The sequence below is a fragment of the Microcaecilia unicolor genome, chromosome 1 (genome assembly GCF_901765095.1).
Source record: "Microcaecilia unicolor chromosome 1, aMicUni1.1, whole genome shotgun sequence".
Lineage (NCBI taxonomy): Eukaryota > Metazoa > Chordata > Amphibia > Gymnophiona > Siphonopidae > Microcaecilia > Microcaecilia unicolor.
In genome coordinates, this window is record NC_044031.1 from 348,611,045 (window position 1) to 348,626,635 (window position 15,591).

Here is a 15,591-nt window from a genome sequence, read left to right on the forward strand (position 1 = left end):
CTTATGTGCTTATGTACTTATGGTATGGGAGGCGCAAAGATCTCGGGATAGTACAGCGTTGTTGGCCATAGATGCGGAGAAGGCTTTTGATCGGGTAAGCTGGGGGTTTCTGCGAGCAGTGATGAGTCGTATGGGTTTGGGAGATAATTTTGGGGCTTGGTTGTCAGCGTTGTATACAGCACCGAGGGCGCACCTTAAAATTAATGGGGGCTATACTTCCTTCTTCCCTATAGGTAGAGGGACCAGAAAGGGTTGCCCCTTCTCACCACTCCTTTTTGCTCTGTATATGGAACCTTTGGCGGTATTGATAAGGCAGCACCCAGATTTTAAGGGTATTAAGGTTGGGGGGATGGAACATCGAATTGCATTATTTGCAGATGATGTGTTGCTATATGTGGTGGGCCCTGAGAGGACAATATCTGTGGTGTTGGGGATTTTGGAGGAATTTGAAAAATATGCTGGTCTAAGAGTTAATATGGAAAAGAGTGAGCTAATGGAGATTTTTTTGCAGCATGGGGAACAAAGTAGATTGAGAGGGTTGTCTGCGTTAAGGTGGATTAGGCACCATATTCGATACCTGGGAATCCAGATTCCTAGGGACTTGGGTAGGGTGTACAGTCTTAATTATGGGACGATAATAGATCAAATTAGAGGGGAGTTGACCCGATGGAAGGGATTGTGGCTATCTTGGTGGGGGCGTATGGCAGTGGTGAAAATGAATGTGTTGCCTCGGTTGTTATTTTTGTTTCAGGTGCTACCAGTAGCAGTTCTGAAACGGATATTGAAGCAATTGCAGGGTATGGTGACGCAGTTTATATGGAAGGGCAGACATCCTCGTTTGGCTTGGCGGGTGTTATGGGGTGATCCTGAGAGGGGGGGTACAGAAGACCCAACTTTGAATGGTACAATTTTGCAGCTCAGCTGAGGATGATACTAGACTGGGAGGGGGGGGGGGGGACAACTAAGCCTGCCAGTCAGTTGGAGCATTCATAAAGCCCGCACAGGCCGCTGAGCTCTTATTTGTGGACTTCTGAAGGTATGGGAGGGATATTGGCAGGGATACAGAACCCATATGTGAGGCATCTGATGGAAGTGTGGGGAGGAGTAAAGAGGAAATGAGGGCAGTCTGAAGGGGTGTTGACACTGGCGCCTTTGAGGTGGGAGCCAAGATCTGGGGGAGGGAGAGCAAATGCTAGTTTGGTGCGGTGGGAGCATGTGGGCATTGTGAATTTCCGAGCGGTACTGCAGGGGGGGAGGGTGAAGAGCTTTGAAACGTTATGTTCCAAGTTTAGTTTGTCAGGGGGTGACAAGTTTTCTTATATAAAGGTCCAACATTTTGTAGGGACTTTGGGTTGGAAAGGGGGGAATCCGCAGGAGAGGAAAAGTTTGGAAAATGTGTGGCTCTTGTTGAAGAATGTTCCCAGACCCATATCAGTGATATATAAATTTTGGGGGGGCCATGATCCTAGGCCATTTGGTTTTCAGGAGGCTTGGGAGGAGGATTTAAGTTACTGCTTTTCTGACCAGGAGTGGGAAGCTATTTGTGGAGAGGTGCGGAAAGCCTCAGTATGTGTTCTGGTGCAGGAAAACGCATATAAAGTTTTATCCAGATGGTATTACACACCGGAGAGATTGAGGAGGATGTATCCTGGTGTATCGGATCTCTGTTGGAGGTGTGGTTCACAGAGGGGTTCCTTTATGCATATATGGTGGACATGCCGCGGGGTGGTACCTTTTTGGCAAGATGTTATGAAAGCCTTAGTAAAGTTAATTGGATCATCATTGGTGTGCAACCCTTTGGTGTGCCTTTTGGGTTTACACAATGAGAGGGAATCATGGGAGGAGCGGAAATGGTTACGTTGGGGGTTGGCAGCAGCTAAGTGCCTCATAGCACAGTATTAGAAGAGGGTAGATACCCAGACAATAAGTGATTGGAAATGTAAATTGGGTCAGTTAATGCAAATGGAGAGATTAACAGCCTACCGCAGAGAGGGGGCAGGGCGACATAAGGAAAGATAGGTTTGCCTACAACAGCGATTGGCACGTATTTAAGTTAATGCAGTGTTATGGGGGGGGGGGGGGTTGGGGGGGAGTGGGGAGGGAAGGGGAGAGAACTTGCCCTAAAGAACCATGGGGTGAACTCATGTTGAGAAGGGGTTAGGGATGTTTAGAGGGGAGGGGGAGGGTGTATTTTGGGGGTACAAGGTTGAGTTGGGCAGGGATTGTTGTTGCTGTGGAGATTTTGCTATTTGTTGCAGTGGGTACAGTAGGGAGGGGGTGGGGGTTTGTGATGTAGTAAGGTAGTAGTTCAGGACCTATGAGCCCCTGCGTGGGCAAATGTGAGTGAGTTGTGCTTTAGTTATGGTGTCATGTATAATAAACAAAAATCTTTTAAAGTGAAAAAAAAAAGAAAGCATGGGACAAGCATGTGGGATCTCTTAGGGGGAGTAAGAGATAGCGGATGATATGGATAGGTGGCCTGGATAGGCCATATGGCTTTTATCTGCCATCATTGTCTATCTTTCTATGCCCAGCACTTGCTTACAGAACTGCTACCATCTAGGCACAAGCATTCACACCTGCCATTGAGCTAGCACAAGCATTCGTGCCTAACGTTAGGCTCGTAAATATGAATTTACACTAGTATTTTATAATGGCAATTGTGCACGCATATAGAATTTGTGCTTAGTGCGCATCATCCCAGCGTCTTGCCTTCAAGAAAAGCAAGCTTTGTGCCTTTGTGTTTGTGCTTAAGAAACTCCTTAAGGAGCCTCCGTTCTGATGCAGTATATACGGCACATGAGGGAGGCTGCCTGCTCTTTCTAAAAATTACTTTTTTACAAAAATATAAAGTGAAAGTGAATTAAAAATATTTTAGACATGTGGAGGGGCATAATCGAAAGGGGTGCCCAAGTTTTCCTGAGGACATCCTCGCAGGACGTCCCGGCAAAGGAGCTGGGAAACCCATATTATCGAAACAAGATGGGCGTCCATCTTTCATTTCGATAATACGGTCGGTGACGATCAAATCAGCAAATTTAGGTCGACCTTAGAGATGGTCATCCCTGATTTTCGGCGATAATGGAAACCAAGGATGCCCATCTCAGAAACGACCAAATGCAAGCCATTTGGTTGTGGGAGGAGCCACTATTCATAGTGCACTGGTCCCTCTGACATGCCAGGACACCAACCGAGCACCCTAGGGGGCACTGCAGTGGACTTCAGAAATTGCTCCCAGGTGCATAGCTCCCTTACCTTGTGTGCTGAGCCCCCCCAAAACCCACTCCCCACAACTGTACACCACTACCATAGCCCTAAGGGGTGAAGGGGGCACCTACATGTGGGTACAGTGGGTTTCGGGTGGGTTTTGAAGGGTTCACATTTACCACCACAAGTGTAACAGGTGGGGTGGGGGGGCCTGGGTACGCCTGCCTGAAGTGCACTGCACCCATTAAAACTGCTCCAGAGACCTGCATACTGCTGTCATGGAGCTGGGTATGACATTTGAGGCTGGCATAGAGGCTGGCAAAAAATATTTAAGAAGGGAGTTGGTGACCACTGGGGGAGTAAGGGGAGGTCATCCCCGATTCCCTCTGGTGGTCATCTGGTCAGTTCGGGCACCTTTTTGAGGCTTGGTCGTAACAAAAAATGGACCAAGTAAAGTCGCCCAAGTGCTGGTCAGGGATGCCCTTTTTTTCCATTATCAGTCGAGGATGCCCATGTGTTAGGCATGCACCAGTCCCACCTTCGCTACGCTTCCAACACGCCCCCGTGAACTTTGGTTGTCCCCGCGACAGAAAGCAGTTGAGGATGCCCAAAATCGGCTTTCGATTATGCCGATTTGGGCGACCCTGGGAGAAGGACGCCTATCTCCCGATTTGTGTTGAAAGATGGGCACCCTTCTCTTTCGAAAATAAGCCTGTTAAGGTCCTAAAATCGACCTTCACATAAATGTCCATTCCTCGATTTATCTTAAAACAGGTTTTACATCAGCAGATCCTGTTCTAAAATACTAGCAGAATTTGAGATGTCCGACCTGGATATCCCCTCTCTCTCTGTTTCTGAGAAACACACACACACTTGCTCTCTCCATCAAGGATACTCGATTAAGGTAGCAGGTATTAATCTAAGGACTCTTTGCTTTTCTCCTGGGTAACTTCATGTAGCATGCTGAAGAGCTGGAATTAGAAAAAATTGTAAGCATTTATCCCTAGTCCTGATCTAACAAGTATTTTATATGCATAGCTTGGTGACTTCTCAGACAAATCAGTTTACCTGTCTGGTAAAATTCATGAGATCAGTCAGCATTACAATAACATCAGTCATTTCTTCCTACAACACAAACAAAACAGGTTATGAATGTGAAATTCATTATTTAGCTATCTTCCACTTTACAATGTTCCTTCCTGTACAGGTACTACACAGCACTAGTACTGAAACTCATCTGCATGGACTTTGCTTATATATATTGTGATAAAGTCACATCCAGGATAGTTGGGTTAAGGCAGCTTCAGTCTGAACTACAAGTCCCAGAAGGCATTGCAGGCAAGGAGCCAGGGGGTGAGATGGAAAACCCGGACTGGACTCCTAGCTGCAATAAGGGAGGACATGGGTATAAGCTAACAGGAGGTGTAGATTGGCTGCCACTAGGGGGGAAGAGAGATAGGAAACCCTGTGTGCAGGAGCTCCTCATTAGTCTAATACTCAACTCAGCTGGTATGGGTGTGGGGAAGCTAATGAAAGGGGAATGATTGGTGGTGGTAGTGGAAGCCAGGGATTGATTAGGCAGGGGGGAAGGAGTCCCAGGAGAGCAGTTCAGTTCAGGAGAGAGAAGCAGAAGGAGAGAAGAAGTTGCAGGCTGAAAACCCTTGGGCAAGGAGGTCCCTAAAGTACTGGTAGTTACAGGCTGAAAATCCTTGGGCAGGGAGGTCCCTAAAGTACTGAAGCAGGCTGAGATTCCTTGGGTGAGAGGAAGTCCCAAAAGTATTGAATTCACTGGGAAGCTGATGCAGGGGAAAACCCTTGGGTAGAAGGAGTCCCTAAAATATTGAACTCTCCTGAAGGTAAAGAGGATAGAAGGTAGAAAATGCTGCTTGGTGACTGAACTGAAAGAACTGTTTGTCTGGGGAATTGAAATATTGTTTATTGTGCACTGAATAAAGAGCCCAGACTGGAGCCTGTAAGCCTGTATTGAATCCTGGTATGTGCTATGCTGCTGTTGGAACTGTGTACTAGAAACCTGCATGGAATAAAAGTCCTTAAGATTGAAGTTACTGGTGGACATCTATTTCTTCTTTGTGCCGGGAGCCTGTGGCTAGAGGAGATTGTTCTATCCTTGGCTGCACAAGAGAGGCGCCTGGTTACAAATGGCACTTTCCCAGATGGGACTGAACATGGATCCATGCAAGCCAGAGAGTCTGGTCATGGTGGCCTGAATGCTTAAATCCTGGATGCCTCAGGTAAGAGGTACCTAGGGGGGCCAAGGCTGGATAAAGAGAAGTGGGGAAGACCAGGAGTGGACCGGGCTGGCTTGAAAGGGGGACCAGTGTAAAGATATCGCACTTGGGTCTCTTTCTTTTTGGGGGGGGCTTTACAGGGTGAAGGTGGTGGTGTCCTGGAGGTTCTTGAAGCCCGTCGAGGGGGCCAACGCTGATGAAGGCGCATTACTCGCCTACCCAGGTAAAGGGTACCTAGGGGGAGGCGAGGGAGGATCCAGTAAGCTGAGAAGAGCAGTTCATGTAAAGGATAGAAAGGCTTGTTCTTGTGGAGATTCGGGTACGAGGCTAAGAAGTAGCGCAAGTGTAGGACTGGGGAAACAGGCAGTCCGCACTTGGATTCTTCTCTTTTGTTGCAGGCTGCATCCCATCGGATGGTCAAGGAGGAGCCGGAGCCATGGGAAGGCCGAGATGGGTCAGACCGGAAAGAAAAGTCCAGAGGCCCAAGGGGCCGGAGCCCAAGTCACCCGCAGAAGGAATGGACATGGCAGGGATGGACACCATGATCCAGGTTCTGACACTTGGAGAAGGACTTTGTCTAAAGACTGGTGGGATTATGCTTAAGCTTGAAGGGGTGTCTAGGGAAGACGGGACCCCAAGGAGGAGAAAGAAGGTTGAGCCAGTGTGTTACCAATGTGGGGAAATAGGCCATGTTGGAGAGTGGTGTCTGGAAGTATTCAGTTCAGAGGATGAACTGGGAGGATATAGGTAATCCTACAGTCAGTTGGGGGGGGGGGGGGGGGGTTAAGTGACATGGCAGGGAAGAGGAAGCCCAAAGGCCATGGGAGGCCGGAGGTGACCCATTCCTCGGGGGCAGACTTCATGGTTAAGCCGGGAACCCAAGGGGAAAGAGGTGTCTGCAGGGAAGAGGGTCAGGAGGAACCCGCTGCAGGGAAAGCACCCAATGTCCCAGGGAGAGGGGAGGCCACAAACCTGAAAAGTACCAAGAGGGAGGAGGGGTGCCTGGACAAGGAAGGAAAACCCCAGTTGCAGGATAGTGGTAGTCCTGACAAAAAGGGTAAACCCTCTAGGAACGTGAAAGGGGGGGTAGGCCCAGGTGAGGACTTCCCAGGTGACAGGATAAAACGTAGTCCTGATGGTGTAGGGGAAGTCAATGTACACTGTGAGCAGGGGGGGTGAGACAGCTGAACATAAAGTAGGCTGCCCATGCTACAGTGAGGAACTGCCAGTATTTCCATGTGGTGGGGAGCCAGGGAGAGTTGCCCCAAGGGAGAAATACTGGGAAACCCAGGGAGTAGAAGGTAGTAAACCTATCACCCTGGAAATGGGGTTAAGGGAATTTCCCAAAGATAGCCTGGAGTTGGATAGGAAACTCCAAGAGGAAGCCCAAAAGGAGAATGAGAACCTGCTGTTGACATCCCTAAAAGAAAGCATCTGGCAGGTAGAATGGGAGTTACAGGCCCTAGGTAAACCGGGGAAACTCTATAGGCACCCTGAGCAACGTCAGAAGGAGGTCCTGGAACTTAATGAGGGACTGATGGTAACTTTAGTGGGCAATATACAGCAGCAAGAGGAGTCCCATAAGGTAATGGAGAATAGTCTAAGGGAGAATGAGCAAAGATGGGTCCTATTTGAGGCAGCTTGTAAGAAAGAAATGGCTGCTTCAGTGCATGCCTTAGAGGCCAAACTGGCAGAGTCCCTTAAGCAGAAGGAAGGCTGTGAGGCACTGCTAGCCACGGTTAGGGCTGAGCTGCGCACAGAAGGTAGGCTAAGGGAAGAAAAGGAAGCAGAAGTAGTCCATCTTACAGCTACCCTGGAAGGGACCCAAGCCAAAACTGAGACCCAATTAGCAAAGCTGCAGTCCACACATGAGCAGGAGATAAGGGACCTCACAGACAAGTTGCAACAAGACCAGGAGCAGAGGGTAAACCTAGTTAAAGCTGAGTTCCAGAATGCTCGCCAGGAGTGGCATAAAGAGCAAGAGGCCCTAAGGGAAAGTATAAGGGAACAGCAAACCTTGATTCTACTCCAGGAGCAAAGGGAGAATAAGCTTGTCACCTCTGTAAGGGCAGAATTAGAAGAAGCCAAGCAGGAGGTGAAGCAGAAGGAGATGGAGTTGGCCAAAAGGCAGGAAAGTGTTAAGGAGAAGGGTAAACTACAGCAAACAGCTATAGGAGAGCTGAGGGGGATTTTAACCCAGGTAAAGGCTGGGCTGGGAGAATTGAAGGGCCAACAGGAAAGCCCGCTGAGGGAAGTGCAGCAGGGATGTACTGAAGTGGTGGCTCAGTTAACTGTGGCATTGTTGCAGACCCAAGCTGAGGCCAGGGGCCTGAGTGAGCTTAATAGGGAGAAGGTAATCCAGATAGAAGACCTGCACAAGGGATACACCCAAAGGATAGAGGGGTTATTGGTGGAGATGCAGGCAGCCCAGGAAAGGGTAGGATACCTTACTCAGAGGAACCTTGAGTTGGAAACTCAGATAAAGGAGTTGCAACAGGTTCAAGCTCAGGGGGCAGCTGAGTGGGCTGTTGAGAGGCTGCAGGCCAAGGAAACCACAGAAAGGGCAGAAAACTGCAGGGAGGCCCTGGAGGAGAGGTGCAGGGTGTTGACCCTAGCGGTAGATGTCCTCTTCCAGGAGGGGCAGGGAAGACTAAAAGAGCTTCAGGAAGCCCAGGCCTGCATTGTGGACCTCCAGAAAAAGCTTGAGGGAAAGAAGGACCCAGGAGGGGTTAAAGTAAGTAAACTCCTATCCCTGAGTAATGATCAGGATAGGGAGAGTCAGAAGGGCACTGTTAAAACCCCAGAAAGAGGTAGTGTAAAGGTTAAGGAATTTGAGAAACCCCAGAAGGGCAAGCAGGAAAGGGAAGAGGCTACCCAATGGAGGGAAAGGCTCAGGCCTCAGAAGAAAATGTTGATCCTAGGGCCCAGGTGAGGAAAGAGCTCCTAGGCAGGGGACACCGGCTCAGGGAGGGTGCCAGGGGGAGGCTAGATCACCCAGAGGCTGGGGGAGCCTTGTACCAAGAGTGGTTATCCTTCACCACCCTTAACTCCCTCCTAAAAGTGCCCCCCGCTCCTACTCCCCCTTCTCTCTCCTCTCAATCACTGGCCGACTATTTCCGCGACAAAGTGCAAAAGATCAACCTTGAGTTCACGACCAAGCCACCACCTCCTCTTCACCCTTTAACCCTCTTCCTCAACCAACCTACCCAGGTCTCTTTCTCCTCTTTTCCTGAGATCACCGAGGATGAAACTTCCCGCCTTCTTTCCTCCTCGAAATGCACCACCTGTTCCTCTGATCCCATCCCCACCAACCTACTCAACACCATCTCCCATACTGTCACCCCTCCATCTGTCGCATCCTCAACCTCTCTCTCTCTCCACTGCAACTTTCCCTGACACCTTCAAGCACGCCGTTGTCACACCTCTCCTCAAAAAACCTTCACTTGACCCTACCTGCCCCTCCAACTACCGCCCCATCTCTCTTTTACCCTTCCTTTCCAAAATACTTGAGCGCGCCGTTCACAGCCGCTGCCTTGATTTTCTCTCCTCTCATGCCATCCTTGATCCACTTCAATCCGTTTTCACCCTCTGCACTCGACAGAACGGCACTCTCTAAAGTTTGCAATGACCTGCTCCTGGCCAAATCCAGAGGTCACTACTCCATCCTCATCCTCCTCGATCTTTCCGCCGCGTTTGACACTGTCAATCATGATTTACTTCTTGCCACGCTGTCCTCTTTGGGTTCCAAGGCCCTGTCCTCTCCTGGTTCTCCTCTTATCTCTCCCACCGCACCTTCAGGGTACACTCCCATGGATCTTCCTCCACTCCCATCCCACTATCTGTTGGAGTTCCCCAGGGATCTGTCCTTGGACCCCTTCTCTTCTCAATCTACACCTCTTCCCTGGGCTCGCTGATCTCGTCTCATGGTTTTCAGTATCATCTTTATGCTGATGACACCCAGCTATACCTCTCCACACCTGACATCACCGCGGAGACCCAGGCCAAGGTATCGACCTGTTTATCCGACATTGCATCATGGATGTCCAACCGCCACCTGAAGCTGAACATGTCCAAGACCGAGCTCCTCGTCTTTCCTCCTAAACCCACTTCTCCTCTTCCTCCACTCTCTATCTCAGTTGATAACACCCTCATCCTTCCCATCCCATCTGCCCGCAACCTCGGAGTCATCTTCGACTCCTCCCTCTCCTTCTCTGCGCATATCCAACAGACTGCCAAAACCTGTCGCTTCTTCCTCTTCAACATCAGCAAAATTCGCCCTTTCCTCTCTGAGCACACCACCAGAACTCTCGTCCACTCTCTCATTATCTCTCACCTTGATTACTGCAATTTACTCCTCACCGGCCTCCCACTCAGCCATCTATCCCCCCTTCAATCCGTTCAGAATGCTGCTGCACGTCTTATATTCCGCCAAAACCGATATACTCATATCACCCCTCTCCTCAAATCACTTCATTGGCTTCCTATCAGATATCGCATACAATTCAAGCTCCTCCTCCTTACCGACAAATGCACTCAGTCTGCGGCTCCTCACTACCTCTCCACCCTCATCTCCCCCTATGTTCCCGCCCATAACCTCCGCTCACAGGACAAAGCCCTTCTCTCAGTACCCTTCTCCACCACTGCCAACTCCAGGCTCCGCTCATTCTGCCTTGCCTCACCCTATGCCTGGAACAATCTTCCTTTACCCATATGCCATGCCCCCTCCCTACCCATCTTCAAATCTCTGCTTAAAACTCACCTCTTCAATGCTGCCTTCGGCGCCTAACCGCTCGAGAAATATAGAATGCCCCAATCTATCCACCCGTCCTCTAGATTGTTCACTTGTCTTTAGATTGTTCTCTTGTCTTTTAGATTGTAAGCTCTTTAAGCAGGGACTGTCCTTCTATGTTTAAATTGTACAGCACTGCGTAACCCTAGTAGCGCTTTAGAAATGTTAGTTAGTTAGTAGTTAGTTAGAGACACTTAAAAGTCCCAGGGAAAAGGAGACTTAGGACCCTATACACAACCCACAAATACCAATCAGGGCCTAGTAGGCGAAGTACAGCCCAGGGTTGTAGCCATGAGAGGGGTAGGACTAGGAGTTCCACTGAGGTGATAAGGGGATTAGGCCTGAGGAAAGTACGCCAGAAGCCCCTAGTGGTAAAGGGGGTGTACCCATGGGTCAGGAAAGTGGGCGAAGAAATTAGACGCCGAGGCCTAGGGAGGCGTAAAAATAAAGGACGAAGGGTTCTGTCTAGAATTGCGAATCCCTGGGAAGGTCCCAAAGGGACTCGCAATTTCTTAAGTGGGGGGGGGGGGGGGTATGTGATAAAGTCACATCCAGGATAGTTGGGTTAAGGCAGCTTCAGTCTGAAGGCATTGCAGGCAAGGAGCCAGGGGGAGAGATGGAAAACCGGGACTGGACTCCTAGCTGCAATAAGGGAGGACATGGGTGTAAGCTAACAGGAGGTGTAGATTGGCTGCCACTAGGGGGAAAGAGAGATAGGAAACCCTGTGTGCAGGAGCTCCTCATTAGTCTAATGCTCAACTCAGCTGGTATGGGTGTGGGGAAGCTAATGAAAGGGGAATGATTGGTGGTGGTAGTGGAAGCCAGGGATTGATTAGGCAGGGGGGAAGGAGTCCCAGGAGAGCAGTTCAGTTCAGGCGAGAGAAGGAGAGAAGAAGTTGCAGGCTGAAAACCCTTGGGCAAGGAGGTCCCTAAAGTACTGGTAGTTACAGGCTGAAAATCCTTGGGCAGGGAGGTCCCTAAAGTACTGAAGCAGGCTGAGATTCCTTGGGTGCGAGGAACTCCCAAAAGTATTGAATTCACTGGGAAGCTGATGCAGGGGAAAACCCTTGGGTAGAAGGAGTCCCTAAAATATTGAACTCTCCTGAAGGTAAAGAGGATAGAAGGTAGAAAATGCTGCTTGGTGACTGAACTGAAAGAACTGTTTGTCTGGGGAATTGAATTATTGTTTATTGTAGGGCCGCCGAGAGACTGGGCGAGGCCCGGGACAAGGCCACCCTGGGCCCCCCCCCCCCCCGAGGTCGCCACCGCTCCCCCACCACCCGTCCCCCCTCCGCGCACCAGCGGGCCCCTGCATTGAAATCACAGTGCCTCTCACCTCCATGTGAAGGCACTGCAAGCAGCAGCAGATTGCCTCCCTCCTTCGGGCCTCCTTCCCTTCCTGTGTCCTGCCCTCATCTGACGTAACTTCCGTGAGGCCGGACACAGAGAGGGAAGGAAGCCCGAAGGGAGGCGATCTGCTGCTGCCTGCAGCGCTTTCACACAGAGGTGAGAGGCACTGTGATTTCAATGCAGGGGGCCCGGCCTGGTGGCAGACGGTTGACGACGGACAGGGCCGGTCTTAGCAACTGCAGGGAGCTGTGCAGACCAGTTCTCAGAGCCCACCCACCCCTCCCCAGTATACCCAAAATGACAGAAACCAAATTAGCATACAGATTCTGCATGCAGCACAATACCAGAAAAACAGAACATTGCTATACATTGCAAAATAAGACAGCAGATGTAAATTCTCAAATTGGACATATTCCAAACACTAAAATGAAAATAAAATGATTTTTTCTACCTTTGTTGTCTTGTGACTGTATTTCAGATCATGTTGGTCCCAGTCTCTGATTCTGTTGCTCTCTATCTGCTCCCTTAACTCCACTTCCAGGGTTTCCTTTCCATTTATTTCTTTACTTTCTTCCTTTCTTCTTCATTTCTTGCCCTACATCCATAGGTAAAAGCTGGGTCCTCCGCGGACTTGACTGGAAGAGGTAGGTATAGAGTGGATCCAGCTTTTGCCTATTTTCTCCAGCCATGTGCAGTTTTTCTCCTCTTTTCCCTTTCCCTCATTTCCGTCAGGATGCATCTCCTTCCTCTCTCTTCCCTCTCCTCCATCCATGTCCAGCATTTATCCTCTCTCTCCTCCCCTCCATCCATGTTCATCTCATGTCCTCTCTTCCCTCCCCTGCATCCATATCCAGTATTTCAACTCTCCCCTCTCCTCCATCCATATCCAGAATTTCTCCTCTCCCCTCCATCCATGTGCATCTCCTTCCTGTCTTCCCTCACTTCCATGTCCAGCATTTCTCCTACCCTCCCCTCCATCCATCGCAACTCTCCTCGCTCCCCTGCCCTCCCTACTCATCTCCAGTGATTCTCCTTTGCTCCCTGTCCTCCCTCCCTTCCCCTCCATGTCCAGTGACTTGCCCCAACTTACCCCCCTTTTCACCCCCCTCCCCCGAGTTTCAGTTCCCAGCCCCAGCTATGCCCTCAGGTTTCCACCACATAAGTGTCATAAATAAGCAGATAAAACTCTAAGTGTTGAGCACCTGATTCTCATAATGATGTCTGTTTTAGTGACCCTTTACCAGGAGAAAAAAAAAATGTCTGCACGAATACACATGTGCTAGGGAGTCCCTATAAACAACCCCTCCAAATGACAAATTACTACCAAAAGTTATTCCGTTATTATACTTCCCCTGTGTACGTTCCTATGCTGCACAAGCCGGCACATTTGAAAATATAAGTGAGAATAAATAAAAAATGCTACCCACAAATGAAGAGAACGAGGGACAGCCCTTCCTTCCTTCCAGGCCAGCCGCCCTGCATTTAAAGTTGCAGCGGCGGCGAAAACGCAGGCTCGCCTCTTCTTTAAGCCCTTCCCCTTCTCTCTCAGCGTGCACTTTGCCGCCTTCGCGGAAACCAGAAATTGCATCAGTGCACGCTGAAAGAGAAGGGGAGGGGCTTAAAGAAGAGGCGAGCCTGCGTTTTCGCCGCCGCTGCAACTTTTTAAATGCAGGGCGGCTGGGAAAAATGAAGCTGAGAGCGTCGCAACGAGGAAGGAAGCACCACAGGGCCCAGGAGGTGCGAGGTCCTGATGACGGAGGGCGGGGTGGGACTCCGGCGCCGGGCCCCCCCTGGAGGCCCAGGCCCGGGGAATTTTGTCCCCCCCTGTCCCCCCCTCTCGGCGGCCCTGGTTTATTGTGCACTGAATAAAGAGCCCAGACTGCAGCCTGTAAGCCTGTATTGAATCCTGGTATGTGCTATGCTGCTGTTGGAACTGTGTACTAGAAACCTGCATGGAATAAAAGTCCTTAAGATTGAAGTTACTGGTGGACATCTATTTCTTCATTGTGCCGGGAGCCTGTGGCTGGAGGAGATTGTTCTATCCTTGGCTGCACAAGAGAGGCGCCTGGTTACAATATGTAATGGGACATATAGATCCTTTATTAAGGAATATACCAAGTGGAGGAAGTATCATGGTTGTCAGTGTAGTGAGTGGACTGAACCATTTGCTAAAGCACTCCCTTCTAGAACCCAGGGCATTTGTCGGGGAAGCCTGAGAATATTTTGGGGGTCTGTTAGCTGCTGGTGTTCGGAAGAGGCAGAAACCCACTCTCCTGCCCCTAGTTTCATCAGACATAGAAGAAAGCTCAAGAGGGAGGTAGCAAGCTTCCTGTCTTTAAATTCCTGAAATGGATTTTAAAGGCCACACAGTAAAGCCCTTGTAGTGGCACGTCTGCATTTCCTATAAGTGGCTGTTCCTGATCTAAGAGATCCAACAGGGATATGGAGAGTATCCCAGTTCTGAGGAAGTAAACCTCTCACTACAATTCTGTCTTAATGGGGAGAGGTTCCTGATTCGTGCTCGAGATGGAATGAAGATCTGCACAGGAGGGACGAGAAGCATGGATCAAATGCTTATCCAAAGGTATCCAAACTGTGTGGACAGACAAAAGGAGAGAGGAGGTCCAGAGGAGTTTGGAGGAAGAAAGGCAAAAGAAGTAAAGAGGAATGGTTTAAGCATTTGGAGAAATTGGTACAAGGGCCCTTGGGATGACAGGGAGCACCAGCACCAGTCCAAAGGGATACTAAACTCTGGAATGGAAAAGATGATCATCTCAGGAGTGTGTGCACAAGTCCATGTTCTGGGTAGCTGCACCTAAAATTATTATAATAGCACAGTTTTGCTTATAAGAGAATTTTACAAGTACACATTTTTTGTCTAGAACACTAAAACTCTGCGTGCGTAGGCTGTGGACAGGTCATTTAGCAGGTAGGAGCCTAGGGGGTATCTATGGGGTTAATATTTAGTGGTAGTAGTTAGCAGATTTAATTGCTGGCCATGATTTTAAATAAATACCATATTTAGGACCAAATTCTATACATAGCACCAAATAAATCAGTGCCAAAAAAATAACATGCTAAGCACTATTCTAAACACAGCACTGAAAGTTAGGCGCCATTTATAAATTGTCTGGCCATATGTGCTCCATTCACCATCTTGAATGATAATAGGCTTCACTCAGCCAGCTCACAGGTGAGGCACTGAGATTTGTGAAATTTCAACAAGTGATTTGCTCAAAACAAATCGCTAACCTATGCAAGAAGAATACCTGATCCTGGACAGACAAACTGCAAACTGAAGAAATTAATGCGTTTCTGGCTTGCAACTGCAGCTCATACACTCTTCCACTGTATTCAGCGTACAACGATTTAGAACTTTGGTAAGCAAAGTGATGTTAATTTCTGATCTCAATACGGCTTCCCATTAGTAAAAGTGTTGAAAGATTTCTCAAGCTTGTGAGCTGCCTGTAAAAAAAAAAAAGGATAGATTTATCTGTTATTTTACAGTCAGAAATATTTTTAATGATGCAGAGGAGGATTATAGTGTAACATCAAACAGCATTTCAGAAGAAATCTATAAAACAACAAGGGATTTATTCATGAAGGAGATAATGTCATTACCATGTGGATGCTTAAAGAGCATGTATACTTTCCTTTGTACAGATTACAAGTGAATTGTCAAAATGAGAGTATACACACACTTTCACTTCAAAAATTACTCATCAATTTTACTGCATATATTTACATGGGAATACAGGAACATTGGATCAAGCAAAACCTCTATCAAGCCCAGTATCCTGTTTCAAGAACGACCAAACCAGATCACAAGTTCACAGCAACATCTCAAGTTACTACTTTTGCCACTGTTTCTCATGCATAGATATCTTGGGTTTATTTAAGCACACAGATGTACATTTTATAAAGTCTGAGAAGCTGATCTTCACAAGCATTTAGGGCGGGGGGGCCGGTTTCAGGGTGTTCCATGGGCAACACCAT

The 15,591-nt window shown here is 48.8% G+C and overlaps 2 protein-coding genes across 2 annotated transcripts in view; both read right to left on the bottom strand.

Annotated features, from left to right (window-relative positions):
• The window catches only part of LOC115474075 (polycystic kidney disease protein 1-like 1), an 889,490-nt gene extending 874,504 nt beyond the window's left edge, over positions 1–14,986 (bottom strand). The window contains exons 1-2 of the mRNA XM_030209391.1: positions 14,865–14,986; positions 4,276–4,332 (exon numbers count right to left, since the gene is read on the bottom strand). Of these exons, the coding sequence (XP_030065251.1) occupies positions 4,276–4,326 (51 nt within the window). The 5' untranslated portion in view covers positions 4,327–4,332; positions 14,865–14,986. The remainder of the gene's footprint in view (positions 1–4,275; positions 4,333–14,864) is intronic.
• The window catches only part of LOC115474088 (polycystic kidney disease protein 1-like 1), a 151,787-nt gene continuing 151,167 nt past the window's right edge, over positions 14,972–15,591 (bottom strand). The window contains exon 4 of the mRNA XM_030209418.1: positions 14,972–15,060. Coding sequence (XP_030065278.1) covers positions 14,991–15,060 — 70 coding nt within the window. The 3' untranslated portion in view covers positions 14,972–14,990. The remainder of the gene's footprint in view (positions 15,061–15,591) is intronic.